Raw genomic sequence first — 21862 nt, 5'->3', positions numbered from 1 at the left:
TGCTGCCAGACCTGCTGAGTGGTTCCAGCATTTCTTGTTTTTATTTCAGATTTCCAGCATCCGCAGTATTTTGCTTTTATTCCAATTTATTTTTTTTTGTAAATGAGTGGGGAAAGAAGTGCATGCGCGATGCGCCTCCTCCAGCCGTGCCCTTCTGCGTCATTTAATTAGTGAGCGTAAGAAGTTTGTTTGAAACAGACGGGAATGGAGACTTAGAGCCCAGGGGTAAGTGAGTAAACAGCAGTCTCCTTCCAGCAGCACATTGCTTTGAGAGCCTGTCCGCAGAGGGGCTCAGAGATCAGCATTGACTACGGAGCAAGTTCAGGGGGAGTTGGGGGCTGTTTGTAAGAGGCGGAGTGGAGCAGGAACATGGAGTGAGCGCGGAAGGAGAAGCCTTTCTCAGGCTGTTTGTGGACAAGGTAACGGAGACAGAGCAGGAAGAAGCTGCTGTTGAAAATCATTGTTGTTTTCTCTCCTCAAACCTGTAATGCATGTTCATGGTTTAGCTCCAGTTTCACACTGTGTTGTTATTGAGCAGTGAATAGAGGGAACAGAGCCAGACAGTAGGGATGGGGACAGTTATGCAAACAACACCTATTGCTGGCGCCAGGTGAGTAGTGTCAAGGAAACATTTTAAATAGCAGCTGTCGGTTTCCGTTGAACGATTGATCCAAGAGAAACAAGGAAATGGCAGATACTCTGAACAAGAATTTTTCATCTGTCTTCACAGAAGTAGACACAAAAAACATCCCAAGAATAGAAGAAAATCAAGGGGAGTAAGGAGGGGGGATCTTAAAACATCACCATCGCGAGAAAAACATGTTTTTGGAAAACTAATGGGACTAAAGGTTGACAAGTCCCCTGGATCTGATGGCCTGCATTCTAAGCTTTCAAAGAAGTGTCTGCATAGATAGTGGATGCATTGGTTGTAACCTTCTTAAATTCCCTAGATCCTGCAACAGATCCAGTGGATATTAAACTGCAAATGTAATGTCCCTGTTCAAGAAAGCAGTAAAGAGAAAGCAGGCAACGATCGGCCTGTTAGCCTAATGTCTGCCATTGAGAAAATACTGGAACCAATGATTAAGTCAGTCATCGCAGAAAACATAGAAAAATTGGAGCAGGAGTAGGCCATTCGGCACTGCTCTGCCATTCAAAAATGATCAAGTCTGATCGTATAATTCAGTACCCTCTTCCCGCTTTCTCCCCATATCCCTTGATCCCTTTTGTATTAAGAAATATATCTATCTCCTTCTTGAATATATTTAATGACTTGGCCTCCACTGCCTTCTGCAGTACAAAATCATGAGAGGTATAGACAGGGTGGATAGCAAGAAGCTTTTTCCCAGAGTGGGGGATTCAATTATTATGGGTCATGAGTTCAAAGTGAGAGGGGAAAAGTTTAGGGGGATATGTGTGGAAAGTTCTTTACGCAGAGGGTGGTGGGTGCCTGGAACGCGTTTCCAGTGGAGGTGGTAGACGCGGGCATGATAGCGTCTTTTAAGATGTATCTAGACAGATACATGAATGGGCAGGAAGCAAAGAGATACAGACCCTTAGAAAATAGGCGACATGTTTAGATAGAGGATCTGGATCGGCGCAGGCTTGGCGGGCCGAAGGGCCTGTTCCTGTTCTGTAATTTTCTTTGTGGAGAATTCCACAGGTTCATCACCCTCTGAGTGAAGAAATTTCTCCTCATCTCGGTTCTAAATGGCATACCCGTATCCTGAGACTGTGACCCCTGATTCTGGACTCCCCAGCCATCAGGAACATCCTCCCTGCATCTAGCCTGCCTAGTCCTGTTAGAATTTTTGTAGGTTTCTATGAGATTCCCTCTCATTGTTCTAAACTCTAGTGAATATAGGCCTAGTCAACCCAATCTCTCCTCATACGTCAATCCTGTCATCCCAGGAATCAGCCTGGTAAATCTTCTTTGCACTCCCTCCATGGCAAGAACATCCTTGCTCAGATAAGGAGACCAAAACTGCACACTATACTCCAGATGTGCTCTCACCAAAGCCCTGCATAACTGTAGTAAGACTTCCTTGCTCCTGGTACTCAAATCCGCTTGCAATGAAGGCCAACATACCATTTGCCTTCCTAACTGCTTTCTGCACCTGAATATTTGCTTTCAGCGACTGGTGTACAAGGACACCCAGGTCTCTTTGCACCTCCCCCTTTCCCAATCTGTCACCATTCAGATAATAATCTGCCTTTCTGTTTTTACAACTGAAGTGAATAACCTCACATTAATCCAAGTTATACTGCATCTGCCATGCATTTGCCCACTCACCCAACTTGTCCAAATCACATTGGAGCCCCTTTGCATACTCCTCACAACTCAGTTTCCTCCCCAGCTTTGTGTCGTCTGCAAACCTGGAAATGTTCCCTCACCCAAGTCATTAATATATATTATGAATAGCTGGGGCCCAGGCACTGATCCTTGTAGTACGCCACTCGTCACTGCCTGCCACCTGGCAAAAGGCCCGTTTATTCCTACTCTCTGTTTCCTGTTTGTCAACCAATTCTCAATCAATGCCAGTATATTACCCCCAATCCCATCTGCTTTAATTTTGCACACGAACCTCTTATGTGGGACCTTATCAAACGCCTTCTTAAAATCCAGATACAACACATCCTCTGGTTCTCCTTTATCTATTCTACTAGTTCCATCCTCAAAAAGCTCCAGTAGATTTGTTAAGCATGATTTCCCTTTCGTTAACCCATGCTGTCTTTGTCCAAACCCGTTTATGCTTTCCAGGTGTTCTGCTACCACATCCTTTATAATAGACTCTCGCACTTTCCCCACTACTGATGTAAGGCTAACTGGTCCGTAATTCCCTGTTTTTTCTCTCTCTCCTTTTTTAAATAGTGAGGTTACATTTGCCTCCCTCAAATCTGTAGAACATTTAGAAAATTATAATACAATCATGCAGAGTCAACATGGATTTATGAAAAGGAAATCAAGTTTGCCAACATTATTAGCATTCTTTGAGGATGTAAGAATCAGGGTAACTGAAGGGGAACCAGTAGATGTAGTGTAGTTGTATTTTGAAAAGGCATTCGCTAAAGTGCCATGCAAAATGTTACTACACAAGGTAAGAGCTCGTGGTGTTAACGGGTAATATATTATTTATTTTATTTATTTAGAGATACAGTACTGAAACAGGCCCTTCAGCCACCGAGTCTGTGCTGACCATCAACCACCCATTTATACTAATCCTACATTAATCCCATTACCCTCTCACATCCCCAACATCCCTCAATTCCCCTACCACCTACCTATACTAGGGGCAATTTATAATGGCCAATTTACCTATCAACCTGCAAGTCTTTGGCTGTGGGAAGAAACCGGAGCACCCGGTGAAAACCCACGCAGACAAAGGGAGAACTTGCAAACTCTGCACAGGTAGTACCCAGAATCGAACCCAGGTCGCTGGTACATGCTTACTAACAAGAAACAGAGAATTAGGATAAAGGTGTCACTTTCAGGTTTGCAAACTGGAACTCGTGGAGTGCCACAGGGATCAGTGCTGGGGCCTCAACTACTTACAGCCTATATTAATGATTTGGATGAAGGGATCGAGTGTATTGTAACTAAATTTGCTGTTGATACAAAGAAAGGTGTGAAAGCAAGTTGTGCGGAGGACACAATGAGTCTGCAAAGAGATAAAGACAAGTTAAGTGTGTGGGAAACATTTGGCATATTAAGTATAATGTGGGAAAATGTGAGGTTATCCACTTTGGTATGATGTAGAGAAAAGCAGAATGTTATTTAAATAGATAGAGACTGCAGAATGCTGTGGTATAGAGGGATCTGAGTGTCCTCTTATATGAATCACAAAAAGTTAGCATGGAAGTACAGCAAGTAATTAGGAAGGCTATTGGAATTTTGGCTTTATTGCAATGGGGTTGGAGTAGAAATGTAGGGAAGTCTTGCTACCACTGTACAGCGTGTTGGTGAGACCACACCTTGAGTGTGTATACAGTTTTGGTCTCCTTATTTAAGTAGGAAAATACTTGCATTGGAGGTAGTTCAGGCAAACATCACTAGGTTGATTCCAGGGATGAAGATGTTGTCTTATGAGGAACGTTTGGCCTGGTTGTGCTACACTCATTGGAGTTTAGAAGAATGAGAGGTGATCATATGAAACATATAAGATACTGAAGGGGCTTGACAGGGTATTTACTGAGATGATGTTTCCCCTCATGAGGGAATCAAGAACTAGGGGGAACAGTTTCAACATAAGGGGGCTCCCATTTTCGATGGAATTGAAGAGGAATTTCTTCTCTCAAAGGGTTGTTGTTCTTTGGAATTCTCTACCCAAGAGGATGGTGGAGGCTGTTCATTGAATATATTCAAGGCTGAGTTAGACTGACTTTTGATTTACAAGGGAGTGAAGTGTTATTGGGACACGCAGGACAGTGGAGTTCAGACTATGATCAGATCTGCCATGATCTTATTGAATGGTGGAACAGACTTGAGTGGCGGAATGGCCTAATCCTGCTACTAGTTATTATGTTCTTGCACTATAATGCCAGGTGGAATTAAAAACTTGACTTGTGCAAAAATCCCTGCTCCAGCAGGTATTCCCATTCATGGAGCAGTGCAGATGTTGGGTTGTTCCTGGATGTCACTAAATTGTTATAAAACTATCAAAGAAAACCTGATCAGCAGAAGCTGAGTGCTGCAGTGGAATCAGACACTGACACTCTTTGTATTGCTGATCATCCTGTGTGGTTGGTCATAATGATTATTAATTGAAATATTACATTCATGTCTTTTCTAGTTTCTACCTCAATTGATCTTGAGTTACAAGAGATATTTTTCTTTCCTTCTGTCAGCAAATACTTAAAGGAACCAGAAGGATTGTGATGATTCCCCGGCACAAGGATATGTACAGTCCACTCCTTCTAACACAGAGTAGGTACATTATCACTCCCAGAGCTCAGAGACACAGACAGGCCATGAGTTCCACAGTCACAGAGAGCAGAAGCAGTCAGACTCACACTGATCCCAAGTTCCAGAGACACATTTTCAATCCAGCAGACAATCAAACAAAGCAGGAGAGGCAGAAGCTGTTTCCAATTCACCCCAACTCAGTACTGCTGAAAGGTAGATCCATCAATCTCAGTTCAAAATCACACCCACTATCAGATTGAAAGGCACCGGATCAATCCCACAAGAGTGCACCCTAAGCTACAAATTAAATATGAGGTAGAGCAGCTGATGGAAAGGTACAGAATGAATCCTAATAATGTAGCCCAGACTGCAGACTGAGTGACAGATTACAATGTCGTACAAACATCTGATACAGTATCAAAAGGAAAGTTACAGTATTATGTCAATTAGTGCACACTGCACTACACATTACATACCAATCCAATAATCTCTGCAAGAGCTGTACTGAATGATATCGTATCAATTGAATGATTCTGATTATACTGAGCATGCCATGTGTGAGTTTGAAATATATGTTGTCATTCACAAATGTGTTCACACAGTTGCAGACTAAATACTAGTCCAAAAAGCTCAGACCACAACTGAGTAAAACACACAGTTAAAATGTGCAGTGGTTTATATTTTAAAATACCAGTGAGACAAGAAAATAGTGATACATTTTGGTGTACAACAAATAGTTCTCAATAGCATCCCGCAGATACATATTAAGTACAGGTACAGAAGAATTCCACACTCATACAGCACCAGCGTCACATAGATACAGAATGTATCACGTTTGCAGACAATACCAGTAGCTGGGAGATACAAAATTCATCCCACTGTAATGCACTGTCCTAGAGACTGACACATAAAAAATAAATTGTAACACACATTCAGTACCAGAGACTGCCAAATGCAAAATGAGCCCTGAATATGCACACGCAGCCTGTACCAGAAACTGACTGATACAGAATGAGACCCACACTCATACGTAGTACCAGAGGCCAGCAGGTAAAGAATAAATACAATATTCACTTCCAGTACCAGAAAATAATATATGCATAACAGATATCACTCACATACACGAGCAGAGATTGACAGACAACAGAATGAATCCCACAATCTCATTCAGTACCAGATACTGACAGGTACAGAATGAATCCCATACACACTGTACTAGGCACTGAAAGACATAGGAAGAATTGCACAGTCACATACAATAGAAAACACTGACAGATACTGTCGGAGTCACATGCTCACAATCATTACCAGATACTGTTGAAAACAGAGTTAATCCCACACTTGCATTCATTGCGAGAGACTGAGATACATAAAAGATATCCACACTCACATAGAGTAACAGAGACTGACATGCAGAACTTGAACCACACATATGCATAGTAGCAAAGTCTGAAAGGTATTGAGTCAATCCCATAATCAGATACAGTGTCAAAGACTGATAGGCATATTTAAGTTCACTTCCATAGAATAACAGAGATTTTCATGTACAGAATGAACCTTATTTCACATTCAGTCTGGATACTGATAGATACACAATGAATCCTACAATCATGTTCAATACCAAGTTCAGACAGACACCATATATACCCCCCACTTATTCACAGTATCATAGACTGACAGACACAGAGTGAATCACAAAATCAATTAATTTCAGAGACCAGCAGATAGAGAATTAATCTCACTCTCACAGAAAGAACCAGAGATTGACATATATACATTGATACCCAAGCTCACATAAAATGACAGACACATAATTAAAACCATGGCATATAAAATACTTTAGACTGACACATAGAGAATGAATCACACAGTCACATTCTGACTGTAAATAGTGGTGCATACAGAATGAATCTCACACTCACATTTAGTTCCAGACACTGACAGATACAGATTGATATCCACATTCAGCCACAGTAGCAGATAGATACAGAAGCTGCCACGCATACAATACTCATGATTGACATACAGAATGAATCACACAATCACATTTAGTTGCATAGACTGATACTCAAATAATCTCACACTCAGACACAGTACCACAGACAGATAGATGGAGAATTAAACTCGCTGTCACATAATGTACCAGAAAGTGTCAAAATTAATCTCATAAAGTACCAAAGATGGATGGAATTTGTCTCACACTCAATGTAATCACCTACACTGAGCATGCCAAGCGCAAGACGGTCACTGCCATGGATGTGGTGTAAGCTCTGAAACGGCAGGGCATCACTCTCTACGGATTCGGCGGCTGAACAATTCGACCCTTTTCAGCAAACACACAACAAAGGCTCTTCTAAGAGCCACCCACCGCCTCACAGAGCGAGCAGTGACCGAGAAACGGGAGCTGGGATAGGCTGTTCAGAACAGTTCAATCAATCTGAAATATTTCAGAATTCCAGCATTCGCAGTATTTTACTTTTAATTCTTTGTTCAATCAATCTGCTGTGTTCGGGATGAAAAAAAATGGAATCCCCGAATTTGACATTTCAGTTGCAGCAAGGATGTGCAGTGGATTTGATTTTCTAAACGGGCTGTGTAAACAGTGCCCGAGGCTCCACAGTTAGTCCCCAGTCGACACATGCCCTCAGTGAAAAGCCACATCACTCCTCCAGAATCACTCATTGTTTTCATAGAATTTCAAAATGATTTCGCTGCAATGAGGGAATCCGGGAGTTTTGCAGCAGCCGTTGAATCGGTCACTGGAACCAGACCCACTTGTGTTGTTATTTCCCCCGAGACGGTGTTTCCTGCACTGAAATTGACAGGGTTTGTGAAACTGATCAGTTTCAGCTCAATCATTCAGGGACCTGGAATTCCCACAGTTTGAGCCCGCGCTATCCCGAGCTCACTTCTGATTGGTCACCCTCTTCTCATTCACATGTCTTAACCAATCGCAGAGCTTCGAATTAGGAAATACAACAAATCACTGGCTTAAATTGGCAGACAGTTTGAATTCGAAAAAGCCGCCATTTCATTGTCGGAAAGAAGCGAATTGATGGAAAATCTGGCGTTAGTTTAAAGCTGTTCGTAAAATCGCGCCACGACTTTGTGCTGATAAAAGCGGAATAAAAAAAGTTTGTGATGGGTTATATATATTACGTAGTTTTAATCTGTGATTTTTTGTCTACTTATCTGTAACTGGCGGTAAAAGACAATATTCAGCAATCTGTAACGGGACAAATAACTCAAAATTGGTGTTGAAGAAATAAATTAGACAGGTTTGAGGGGATAGTGAGAAATCACTGAAACAGATGCTTAAACATTTGAAATAGTTCTCAGTCGGTCCTGTTACTGACATTTTGGAATCAGACAGGAACCAGCCCTTTCACAGAGACTGTGGGTGGCTCTGAAAAGAGCCTTTGGTTTATTAGATGACATTTTGGCCGCTTTACTTTTTCTGGGAGCTCTGAGCGCTGGTTTTCTTGGGCAGCAGCACGGCCTGGATATTAGGCAGCACCCCACCCTGAGCGATAGTCACTCCTCCCAGCAGCTTGTTGAGCTCCTCGTTGTTGCGCACGGCCAGTTGCAGGTGTCTGGGAATGATGCGGGTCTTCTTGTTGTCCCGGGCCGCGTTGCCAGCCAGCTCGAGGATTTCAGCGGTCAGATACTCGAGCACAGCAGCCAGATAGACCGGGGCTCCGGCACCCACACGCTCAGCATAGTTGCCCTTTCTTAGGTGCCTGTGAACACGGCCCACCGGGAACTGCAGCCCAGCCCGGGAGGAGCGAGAGTTGGCCTTGGCCCGAGCTTTGCCGCTGGTCTTTCCTCTTCCAGACATTTCCACAATCTCACAAATACTTTCACAAAGAATGGATATTTTCCGCAGCATTTACTTTACTTATAGACTGAAAACTCTCCCCATTGGTCGCTACTAAATTCACCTCATTTGCCTATATTCTTCACCAATCAGGTCACTGACAAACAGAAGTGGGCGGGATTTACTGCCACAACATCAGAAGCAGAAAATTTGTCAATTTCAAAAAGCCCGCCAATTTCATTGTCAGAAAGGAGTGGATTAAAATAAATGTCATCCTTCGTCAAATAATTAAAACCCCTTCCCTTTATTTTGTTCTATTCAACTCTTTCCGTCACCAATTACAGACGCGGGTTTAAAATGTTGTTTAAATTGTGGATCTTTCTTCAATCGCTTTCAAACTGTCCCGGGCGGTACTAAATCCCTGTTCACAGCACTTCCCTGAAGGGAAACATTCAGTTTATCTTCAATCAGAGCCCAGTGTCCTTCTCTGAAAAGAGGGAGCCGGATCGAGTCCGCAAACAGCCCTTTGTCTGCTGTGTAATAATCTCATTCCGGGCTGTTACACTGCGGAGAGTTGCTGTTGATAAAATTATGAATCAGTTCACATTTCAGGAAGAGAGTGAAGGGACTGAGGTCTGACTCTTACCGCTGAAAGCAGCTGTTCATGCGGTCATTCAGGGACTGTGCAAAACCACAAAAACAGCTTTAAGCAAAAAAGGAAAGGCGGATGAGTGGATTATGGGTTTTCGTTCGGTTTATGGGACAGCAGACAAAAACACAGCAGTGGAACATTTATTATGTTACACATTGTCTAAAAATGATTTCATAGAGATGTTCGGATGCAGCTTTTTCAGAGAGATTGTGGGTGGCTCTTAAAAGAGCCGTTGTGTTTGGGATTTTTTTCAGTCCATTGTGCAGTTTTACTTGGAGCTGGTGTACTTGGTCACCGCCTTTGTCCCTTCCGACACGGCGTGTTTGGCCAGCTCCCCGGGCAGCAGCAGGCGCACGGCGGTCTGGATCTCCCGGGAGCTGATGGTGCTGCGCTTGTTGTTATCGGCCAGGCGGGAAGCCTCACCCGCGATGCGCTCGAAAATATCGTTCACAAACGAGTTCATGATGTTCATGGCCTTGGAGGAGATGCCGGTGTCGGGGTGAACCTGCTTCATCACTTTGTAGATGTAGATGGAGTAACTCTCCTTCCTCGACTTTCTCCGCCTCTTACCGCCCTTTGCTGATGGTTTACTCACAGTTTTCTTGGCGCCTTTCTTAGCAGCTACTTTCTTCTTCTCCTCAACCATCTTCAGTTTCAATTTCAGACTCAGAAATAAACCAAACCCCTTCCGAGAGCGGATTAAATAGACAATCCCACAGCTCTATGCTCATGAGGGATGGGGGAAAGTAAAGATTGTGATTGCGTGATTGGGAGTGATGTCACAATGGTTTTATATTGTAATTCTACAATTGGTCTCTTTCGCCATCCAATCAGATTAAATATTTGCAACCAATCACAAACACCCATACTGCAATCAGGAAGTATATTTCACAAAGACTCTCTCCAGCCCCAGTTTCTGTTGAAAGAGCCGCTCCCTGTGTGGAGCTTCCTGGAAATGCCCTGGCTGTTGTTGGGAGGACACTTATTGACTGATTCTGTGTCGTTGTGTCTCTGCTATTGCATGTGAGTGTGCAATTAATTTCATTTTTAGTCTAGGCTACTGTGTTTGAGTGTTTTATGTAATTTGGTAACTCAGTCTCTGGTGCTGTATGGATTCATTCTGTCTCTGTCAGGTGCTGTGTTTGAGTGTGAGGAGATGAGGTGGAGTGTTGCAGCAAGAAAGATGGAAAAGAGCATTGGTGCCGATGACACAGCCTTACATGACGTAGGTTGCACTCGGATTGGGTCAGTGATAGATCCGTTGGCAAGGATTACAGCTTGCATGTCGTAGTGCAGTATGTTTGAGGAGGACATTCCATAATCCCTCTCGGTTGGTGGAGTCGAAGGCCTTTGTCAGGTCAGAGAAGGCTATGTATAAAGGTTGCTGCTTCTCCTTACATTTTCTTGAAGTTGTCTTGCTGTGAAGATTATGTTCACTGTGCCTGTTGATGGACAGAATCCACATTGTGATTCCAGTAGGAGCTCTTCAGCCACGGGGAGGAGGCAGTTGAGAAGGACTCTTGTGATGACCTTCCCTGTGGTGGACAGCAGGGATACCCCTCTATAGTTAACACAGTCGGTCGTGTCAACGTTTTTTAAAGATGATCACAATTACCGCATCACGGCGATCCCCTGACATGCTCTCCTCCTTCTAGATGAGGGAAATGAGACATGCATTTGTGTCGAGTGTTTCTCTGCCATATTTTAGAATTTTGATGTGAATTCTATCTATTCTGGCAGTCTTATTGTTTTTTAGCTGTCCATCTCTAGTATCATGTGTGAATGTGGGATTCATTCTGTACCTGTCACTCACTGGTACTTTGTGAAAGTGTGAGATACATTCTGTATCTGTCAGTCTTCGGTATTGTATGTGAGTGTGGAATACATTCTGTCAGTGGCACTGTGTATGAGCATTTGATTCATTCTGTCAGTCTCTGGAATGTTATGTGATTTTGGACTTGGTCTTAATCTGTCAGTGGTTCTGTATGTGTGGAATTCAAGGTATATCTGTCAGTATCTCAGTGTGTGTGTAAGTTCATTCTTTATCTGTCAGTCTGTGGTGATTTATGTGAGTTTGGCAGTCACTGAATCTGCCAGGTACTGTAGGAGTATTTGAGAATGATTTTGTATGTGTCAGTCTTTGCTACTACATAGGAGTGTGGGATTAATTCTGTATCTGTCAGCCTTTGGTAGTGTGTGTGATTGTGGGATGAATTAATTCGCAGTCATTGGTGCTCAGTATGAATGTGGAAATCATTCTGTAACTCAGCCTGATATTGTTATGTGAGGGTAGAGATCACGTGTATCTTTCGATCCCGGGTGCTGACCGTGAGCATGGGATTAATTCTGTACCTGTCGGTGGTACTGTATCCATCTGTGGGATTAATCCTGTACCTTTCAGTCACTGGTATTGTGTATGAAAGTGGGATTAATTCTAGATCCACCACACATTGGTTGTGTGTGTGTGCGTGTGTGTGTGTCTGTGTGTGTGTGTAAGAACATAAGAAGATACGAAATAGGACAGGAGTAGACCATTTGGCCCATCAAGCCTGCTCTGCCACTCAATAAGATCATGGCAGTTCTGATTGTGGCCTTAACTTCACTTTCCTGCCTGCCCCCATAACCATTGACTCTGTTGTAGATCAAAAATCTGTCTATTGCTGCGTTGAATATATTCAATGACACAGCCTCCACAGTCCTCTGGAGAGCAGAATTCCAAAGATTAACAACCCTCTCAGAGAAGAAATTCCTCCTCATCTCCTTCTTGAAAGAGCGACTGCTCATCTTAAACTCTGGCCCCTAATTCTACAATCCCCCACAAGGAGAAACGTCCTCTCAGCATCTACCTGTCCAGCCCACTGAGAATCTTACAGGTTTCAATAAGATCACCTCTCAATCTTCTAAACTCCAGTGAGTATAGGCCCAGCCTGCTCAACATTTTCTCATAAGACAATCAAACATCCCAGCAATCAGCCGAGTGAACCTTCTTTGAAGTGATTCCAATGCAAGTATATTCCTCCTTATTTAAGGAGACCAAAACTGTATGGGGATGGGATGTCACTATTGCCCTGTAAAGTTATGGCAAAACTTCCTTACTTTTATACTCCATTCCCCTTGCTAAAAATGCCAATTACTTGCGATACCTTCATGCTAACATTTTTGTAATTCATGTACCTGGACACCCAGATTCATTGGTACAGCAGCATTCTGCAGTCTCTCTCTATATAAATAATATTCTGTTTTTCTATTCTACCTGCCAAAGTAGACAATCTCACATTTCCCCATATTATACTCCATCTGCCAAATGTTTTCCCACTGACTTAACCTATCTATATCTCTTTGCAGACACATTTTGTCCTCCTCACAACTTTCTTTCCTACCTATCTTTGTACCATCTACAAATTTAGCAACAATATACTTGGTCCCTTCACTCAAGTTATTAATATAGACCATAAATAGTTGAGGCCCCAGCACTGTACCTGTGGCACTCCATTAGTTACAGTTTGCCAATCTGAATATGCTCCATTTATCCCCACTCTCTGTTTTCTGTGAGTTAGCCAATCCCATATCCATGTGTGGATAGTTTTCAGTTTGTATCTGTCAGTACCTGGTACTCTATGTGAGTTTTGGACACTTTCTCAATCTCTCAGTGCTACTATTTGTGTGTTAGGTTGCTTTAGATGACTCAGGCTGAGGTACTGTGAGTGAGTGCAATAATCAACCTATAGTTTTCAGCATCTGGCACTGAGCATGTGTTTCAGCATCACTTTATCTGTCAATATCTGGTCAATATCTACATATCATTATATAACCTTCCATCCCTGGGACTGTTTGCAAGTCTGGATTCATTCTCCATAAAATGTCAGCACAGCAACAGGCCACTGATGTGGTTGGTTTTAAGCAGACAATATGTTTGAAGTTTTGCCAAGTATTAAATATCTGTCACTGTGAACATAATAGTGAAAGATAATGTGTCTTTCAATCTGATACAGGATTGATGTGCAAATGTAACTCAGGCTGTACTAATCAATTTGATCAATGCCATTCAGTCTGACTCTGAGGGAGAATCTTTGACTTGTGTGTAAAATGAGCTCAGTCTGGAATTGTACAGTATCTTCCATCTGACACTGTATGAGGTTTTTGGACTGGTATGTAATTTATAGCTCAGACTATACTGATCAAATATATAATGTATCTTTTAGTTTCACAATCCGGATGAGTTTTAAACTGGAATCTGAGTTTGTATCTCAGGTTATACTATATTTCAGAATCTCTCAATCTGATTATGCACTTGGGATTTTGACTTGTATCTAATGTACATGTCTGGACACATTATGGGAATTAATACTGATAATAAACTCGTAATGACCTGTGTAAATATTGGATCTCAGAAGATGTTTTTTTTTAGAATTAGAATTAGAACATTACAGCGCAGTACAGGCCCTTCGGCCCTCGATGTTGCGCCGACCTGTGAAACCATCTGACCTACACTATTCCATTTTCATCCATATGTCTATCCAATGACCACTTAAATGCCCTTAAAGTTGGTGAATCTACTACTGCTGCAGGCAGGGCGTTCCACGCCCTTACTACTCTCTGAGTAAAGAAACTACCTCTCACATCTGTCCTATATCTATCACCCCTCAACTTGAAGCGATGTCCCCTCGTGTTTGCCATCACCATCCGAGGAAAAAGACGCTCACTATCCACCCTATCTAACCCTCTGATTATCTTATATGTCTCTATTAAGTCACCTCTCCTCCTCCTTCTCTCCAACGAAAACAATCTCCGTCCCTCAGCCTTTCCTCGTAAGACCTTCCCTCCATACCAGGCAACATCCTAGTAAATCTCCTCTGCATCCTTTCCATAGCTTCCACATCCTTCCTATAATGCGGTGACCAGAACTGCACGCAATACTCCAGGTGCGGTCTCACCAGAGTTTTGTACAGCTGCAGCATGACCTCGTGGCTCCGAAACTCGATCCCCCTACTAATAAAAGCTAACACACCATATGCCTTCTTAACAGCCCTATTAACCTGGGTAGCAACCTTCAGGGATTTATGCACCTGGACACCAAGATCTCTCTGTTCATCTACACTGCCAAGAATCTTCCCATTAGCCCAGTACTCTGCATTCCTGTTACTCCTTCCAAAGTGAATCACCTCGCACTTTTCCGCATTAAACTCCATTTGCCATCTTTCAGCCCAGCTCTGCAGCATATCTATGTCCCTCTGTACCCTACAACATCCTTTGGCACTATCCACAACTCCACCGACCTTAGTGTGATCTGCAAATTTACTAACCCACCCTTCTACACCCTCTTCCAGGTCATTTATAAAAATGACAAACAGCAGTGGCCCCAAAACAGATCCTTTCAGTACACCACTAGTAACTAAACTCCAGGATGAACATTTGCCATCAACCACCACCCTCTGTCTTCTTTCAGCTAGCCAATTTCTGATCCAAAGCTCTAAATCACCTTCAACCCCATACTTCCGTATTTTCTGCAATAGCCTACCGTGGGGAACCTTATCAAACGCCTTACTGAAATCCATATACACCACATCCACTGCTTTACCCTCATCCACCTGTTTGGTCACCTTCTCGAAAAACTCAATAGGGTTTGTGAGGCACGACCTACCCGTCACAAAACCGTGCTGACTATCTCTAATGAACTTATTCTTTTCAAGATGATTATAAATCCTGTCTCTTATAACCCTTTCCAACATTTTACCCACAACCGAAGTAAGGCTCACAGGTCTATAATTACCAGCGCTGTCTCTACTCCCCTTCTTGAACAAGGGGACAACATTTGCTATCCTCCAGTCTTCCGGCACTATTCCTGTCGACAATGACGACATAAAGATCAAGGACAAAGGCTCTGCAATCTCCTCCCTAGCTTCCCAGAGAATCCTAGGGTAAATCCCATCTGGCCCAGGGGACTTATCTATTTTCACACTTTCCAAAATTGCAAACACCTCCTCCTTGTGAACCTCAATCCCATCTAGCCTAGTAGCCTGAATCTCAGTATTCTCCTCAACAACATTTTCTTTCTCTACTGTAAATACTGATGCAAAATATTCATTTAACACTTCCCTATCTCCTCTGATTCTACACACAACTTCCCACTACTATCCTTGATTGGCCCTAATCTAACTCTCATCATTCTTTTATTCCTGATATACCTATAGAAAGCCTTAGTGTTTTCCCTGATCCTATGCGCCAATGACTTCTCGTGTCCACTCCTTGCTGATCTTAGCTCTCCCTTTAGATCCTTTCTGGCTAGCTTGTAGCTCTCAAGCGCCCTAACTGAGCCTTCACGTCTCATCCTAACATTAGCCTTCTTCTTCCTCTTGACAAGCGCTTCAACTTCTTTAGTAAACCACGGCTCCCTCGCTCGACAACTTCCTCCCTGCCTCACAGGTACATACTTATCAAGGACACGCAGTAGCTGCTCCTTGACTGTTATTGAGGTTAATTCTGTAACTTTGAAACAGGAACAATGTGTCAGTTCTATGTGTGTTTAATTTGTAGCTGAGGTTGCACTATTGTGGGATTGACACACTGATAATTTGATAGTGGGTGAGAATTTGGACTGGGATTTGTGAATCTACCTGTCAGTGGTACTGAGTTGGGGTGACATGGAAACAACGTCTGTCTCTCCTGCTCTATTTGATTGATGGATTGAAAATGTGTCTCTGGAACTATTTCTGCCGTCTGAGACTGTGGAGCTGATGTCCTGTCTGTGTCTCTGCGCTCTGTGAGTGATAATGTACGGACTGTGTGTGAGAAGGAGCTGGTGACACTCTTCCTTGTAACTTGGTGGAGGAAACATCACATTTATTCTGGTTCATTCAATTATTTGTCCGTTTGAACAAAAGTATGTTTGTAACTAAAATACAGGTGAAATCAAAGATACAGAGTTTTAATGAATTTAATCTCTCAAATAATAATCATTATGGATACCCGCAAAAGAACCACCGCAACACAAATATTGTCACTGTTTCACTCCACTACAATAAGTTTCTTCCCATTCTGTCCCCATCCCCTTGTCCACACACAACCAGAGAATGGCCTCTCCACTCACTCCATGTTCCGAGACCAGTTTCAGATCCACTCCGCCTCCTACAAACAGCCCCCGCCTTCCCCTGAACTTGCCCCGGACTCGATGCTGATCTCTGAGTCAATCTGCGGGCACGCTCCCAAAGCGATGTGCTGCTGGAAGGAGGCTGCTGTTTGCTCCCTTTCCCAGGGACCGGGATCTCTCCATTCGCGGCTGTTTTAAACCATCTTCTTCCGCTCACAGGCAGTGCTGGGGGAGGGGAGCGCTGGCGCAGATTTCTGCAACAATTCCGCAAACAGAAACATGGAAAATTTCCGGCGCAGAATGAGGCCATTCGGCCCATCGTGTCCGCGCCAGCTCAAAGAGAGCGATCCAGCCTGGTCCCGCAGTTTATTGTTATTGGACAGAGAAGTGTGGAAACAGAAACGGACAGTCAGAATGTGGGGAGTTACACAAAGAGAATCTATTATAGGCACCAGGTGAGAAGGACACGTTTAAAACAGCGGCTGTTTGGTTTCGCTTGAACGGTTAGACCATGGGAGCGAGAACTGGAAATCTGACCTGTGTAAAAGTCCCTGCTCCGTCGGTCAGTCCCATTCATGGCCCAGTGGATTGTTTCTGGATGTCATTTAATTGTTGTAAAACGGCCAAAGCCCCTGGTATGCAGCAGCTGGGGGCTGAAGGACTGCAGTGGAATCAGACACTGATTCTGTTTGTGTTGCTGGGTTTCCTTTGTCATTGTTCACAATGATTATTCATTGAATAATTATTTTGGTCTCTCTTGTAACTTCCACCACACCTCTGCCTGAATTAGAATAAATACTTTTTCTTTCTACAGGCAAATACTTGAAGGAAGCAGAATAAATATAATGATGCCTCAGCACAAGGGGAAGTGCAGCCGGCTTCTCACACACAGTAAGGACAGTATCACTCTGAGAGAAAAGAGACATCAGTTCCACAATCACTGCCAGCAGTACTAGTCAGACCGGCACTGATCCCAAGTTCCAGAGACTAACAGTCAATCCAACAGTCACACAGAGCATGACAGACTGAAGTTGTTTCCATTTCACGCTAACTCTGTCCCACTGACAGGTAGATACATCAATCCCAGTCCAAAATCACATCCACTGTCAGATTGCAAGGCACTGTGTCACTCTCACAAGAGAGCAGCCTTAACTACAAATTCAATGTCAGATCGAACAGACAAACAGAACCCGATTGTAAAGTACAGAATTAATCTCAATAATGTAACCAGACTGCAGACTGAGCTACATGTTACACACAACTCCACAAATCTCACAAATGGTCAGACTGGAGGAGACAGTATTAATTCCATTACTGCAAACAGAATGCACTGTTATCTACCAGGACATAAAACATATTGTAAAATGAAAGGACACAGACCTGAAATGTTAATTGTGTTTCTCCCTCCACAAATGCTGCCTAAACTGCTGAGTATTTCCAGCATTTTTGTTTATTTCAGATTTCCAGCATCCACAGACTTTTGCTTTTATTTTAAAGTTAAAGAAACATTGCATTTTTTTATTTATTTAGAGATACAGCACTGAAACAGGCTCTTCGGCCCACCGCGTCTGTGCCGACCAACAACCACCCATTTATACTAACCCGACAGTAATCCCTTATTCCCTATCACCTACCTACACTTGGGGCAATTTACAATAGCCAATTTACTTATCACCTGCAAGTCTTGGGCTGTGGGAGGAAACCGGAGCACCCGGGGAAAACCCACACAGACACAGGGAGAACTTGCAAACTCCACACAGGCAGTACCCAGAATCGAATCGGGGTCTCTGGAGCTGTGAGGCTGCGGTGCTAACCACTGCGCCACTGTGTCTTCTCGAGCCACCCCTTGAGAAGTGAGACTTTTTGCCCAGAGATGGGGCTCTGTGAGGTGAGAGTGACTGCCCTTGACATCAAGGCAGCCTTTGACGTGCATGGCAACAAGGCAGCCCTAGCAAAACCAGTGTAAATAGAAATCGGGGCAAAATGCTCTGCTGTTTGCAGTCATACCTGGCACTAAGGAAGATGGCTGTGGTTGTTCAGGTCAATCATCTCAGTCTCCGGCCATTACAGCTGGAATTCCTCAGAGAGGTGTTTTAGGCCCAACCATCTTCAGCAGCTTCATCAATGACCTTCCCTCCATCACAAGGCCAGAAGTGTGGATGTTTTCTGATGATTGCACAATGTTCAGCACCATTCATGACTCCTCAGATACTGAAGCAGCCCGTGTCCAGATGCAGCAAGACCTGGACAACGTCCAGGCTTGGGTTGATAAGTGGCAAGTAACATTGGCATCAGATAAGTGCCAGGCAATGACCATCTCAAACAAGAGAGAATCTAATCATCTCCCCTTGATGTTCAATGGCATTACCATCACTGAATCCCCCACCATTAACATTGACCATTGGTTACCATTGACCAGAAACTGAACTGGACCAGCCATATAAATGCTGTGACTGCAAGAGCAGGTCAGAGGCTACGAATTCTGCGGCGAGTAACTGACCTCCTGTTTCCCCACATCCGTCCACCATTCACAAGACACAAGTCAGGACTGTGATGGAATACTGTCCACTTGCCTGGATGAAGGCAGCTCCAACAACACTCAAGTAGCCTGTTTGATAGCCCACATCCACCACCTTCAATATTCACTCCATTCACCACTGATGCACAGTGGCAGCAGTGCGTACCAGCTAAAAGATGCACTGCAGCATCACACCAAGGCTTCTTCGACAGTACCTTCCAAACCCAGAACCTCCACCACCAACAAGGACAAGGGCAGCAGATGCATGGGAACACTACCACCTGCAAGTTCCCCTCCAAGCCACACACCATCCTGACTTGGAACTATATCACCATTCCTTCACTGTCGCTGGATAAAAATCCTGGAACTCCCTTCCAAACAGCACTGCTGGAATTCCTGCAGCCCAAGGACTGCAGCGGCTTAAGAAGGCAGCTCACCGCCACTTTGTCAAGGGCAATTTGGAATGGGCAATAAATGCTGGCATAGCCAGTGATGCCTACATCACACTAACAAATGAAAAAAGTGAGGAAATAGTGAAGGGCTTTTATAGAATACACGGAGACACGTTTCCACTTGTGGTGTCTGAAACGAGCCAAAAATATAAAATCGACATTCATAAAACCAATTAGGAATTCATGAAAAATGTATTTACGTAGTGAGTGGTTAGAATCTGGAATTTGCAACCACAGGGAGAGGTCGAGGCAAATAGTATTGATGCATTTAAGGGGAGGTGGAACAACTGTATGGGAAGAAAGGAATTGAGGGATATACATAATGGGCTTTATTTTTGTTTATTTGTGCATATGAAGCAGGGTGGCTGGAAATATGTGTAGAGCATAGAGAAGTTGGGACGATCCCAGTGCAGTGTTTTGTCTAGATGGATCTGCCCAGAATACTTGTGATGCAGGAGCTGGGAGCTTCAGTACTTCAGTGGAGACAGATACTGACACTGGTTTTCATTTGTGGGTGTTTTTAATGATTATTAATTGCGAAATTAAATTCACCTCTTTGATATTTTGCACCTCCCCTGTTCTTGAGTGAAGACATATTTTTTCTTCATGCAGGCAAATACTTGAAGGAATCGTGATGAATGTGATGGTTGCTGCACTCGAGGCACAAGGAACAGTGCAGCCAGCTCCTCTCACACACAGTAGGTACATTGTCACTCAGAGTACAGAGGGATAGATAGTTCATCAGTTCCCTAGTCTCAGACTGCAGAAGTAGTCAGGCCCACATTGATCCCGAGTTCCAGAGACACATTTTCAATCAAACAATCAAACAAAGCAGGTGAGAAATAAGTTGTTTCCATTTCACCCCAATTCAGTCCCATTGACAGTCAGATACATCAATCCCAGGTCAAAATCACGCACATTAACAGATTGAAATACAATGTGTCAATCTAAATATAATGCAGACTTAGCTATCAATTAAATATCAGATAGAATTGGCACACAGTATTGATTGAATGGCACAGAATCTCATGTAATGATGTATCCTGAGATTTAAATTAAATACCATACTCAAAGCTCACATCCATTCATGATAAAGGATGTTTAAACATCCCCATAGTGTACCCTGAGATACAAGTTACATACAAGTCCAACATTCATTACAGTGAAAGTTCTAAGGTGCTGAAAGATATTGTAACCTGAGACACAAATTAGATACCAGTTCAGAACTCACCCACACTGTGAAATGGAAAGATACAGAATCAATTCCATTAGTGTAGATTGATCTAAATATTATATACCATTCTAAAAACTCAGACAATATCAAACTGAAATACAGTGTCAATTCCATGAGTGTAGATTGATCTAAACATTGCCAGTCCAAAAATAAAACCGTATTAGATTAAGTAATGCTGATAGAAAGTGCAAACTGTGATGTAAATTAGATGCCTGAACTCACCCAGACTGCGGAATTTAAAAATACAGTCGACTGAGATACACATTATTTACCAGCCAAAAACATCTCAAACATTATCAGAGTGAAATAGATTATCAATTCCATTTGTGTAGACTGAAATCCACAGAACAAACCAGTAAAAAATCTCATACAGCGGGATGGTGGTTTTGTGGTGACATTACAGGACGAGTAATCCTGAAGTCTCCACGAATGGTCCAGAGAAACAAGTTCAATTTCCATTACAACAGCTGGGTAATTATAGTTTCATAGAATCAAAGAAAGTTTAAGGCACAGAAAGAGGCCACTTGGCCTATCGTGTCTGTGCCAGATGAAAAACTTTCCACCCATTCTAATTCCACCTTCCAGCATTTGGTCTGTAGCCCTGCAGATTACAGCACTTGAAGTGTATATCCAAACTTCTTTTGAATGAATTGAGGCAGTGAGTTCCAGACCCCCACCACCCTCTGGCTGAAAAAAACTTTTCCTCATCTCCCCCGTAATCTTTCTACCAATCACTTTAAATCTGTTTCCCCTAGTCACTGACCTCTCTGCTAAGGTAAATAGGCCCTTCACTTAAACTCTATCCAGGCACCTCAAAATTTTGTATGTTTCAATGAGATTTCTCCTCAGCCTTCTCTGTGCCAAGGAGAACAGCCTCAGCCTATCCAGTCTTTCCTCATAGCTGCATTTTTCCAATCCCGGCAACATCCTCGTGAATCTCCTCTGTACCCTCTCTAGTGCAATTACATCCTTTCTGTAATGAGGCGATCAGAACTGCAGACAGTACTCGTTGTGGCCTGACTAATGATTTATACAGTTCCAGCATAACCTCCCTGCTCTTAAATCTATACATCGGCTAAGAAAGGAAAGGATTCCATATGCCTTCTTACCACCTTATCGACCTGTCCTGCTACCTTCAGGGATCTGTGGACATTTACTCCAAGGTCCCTCACTTCCTCTACACCTCTCAGTACTCTCCC

General features: G+C 43.2%; 1 protein-coding gene across 1 annotated transcript; it reads right to left on the bottom strand.

Moving 5' to 3' along the window:
* Nucleotides 1–8381: 8381 nt before the first annotated feature.
* LOC137363463 (histone H2A-like) lies at nucleotides 8382–8741 on the bottom strand (the record flags this gene model as incomplete). The annotated part of the gene is made up of 1 exon (XM_068027288.1): nucleotides 8382–8741. A coding segment is annotated over exon 1 (360 nt), but the record flags the coding sequence as incomplete, so codon positions are not given.
* Between the last annotated feature and the right edge of the window lie 13121 nt (nucleotides 8742–21862).

Source organism: Heterodontus francisci, unplaced genomic scaffold, assembly GCF_036365525.1.
Source record: "Heterodontus francisci isolate sHetFra1 unplaced genomic scaffold, sHetFra1.hap1 HAP1_SCAFFOLD_61, whole genome shotgun sequence".
Lineage (NCBI taxonomy): Eukaryota > Metazoa > Chordata > Chondrichthyes > Heterodontiformes > Heterodontidae > Heterodontus > Heterodontus francisci.
The sequence above is the reverse complement of the archived record's forward strand: the minus strand, read 5'-3'. Positions and strand labels throughout refer to the sequence as shown.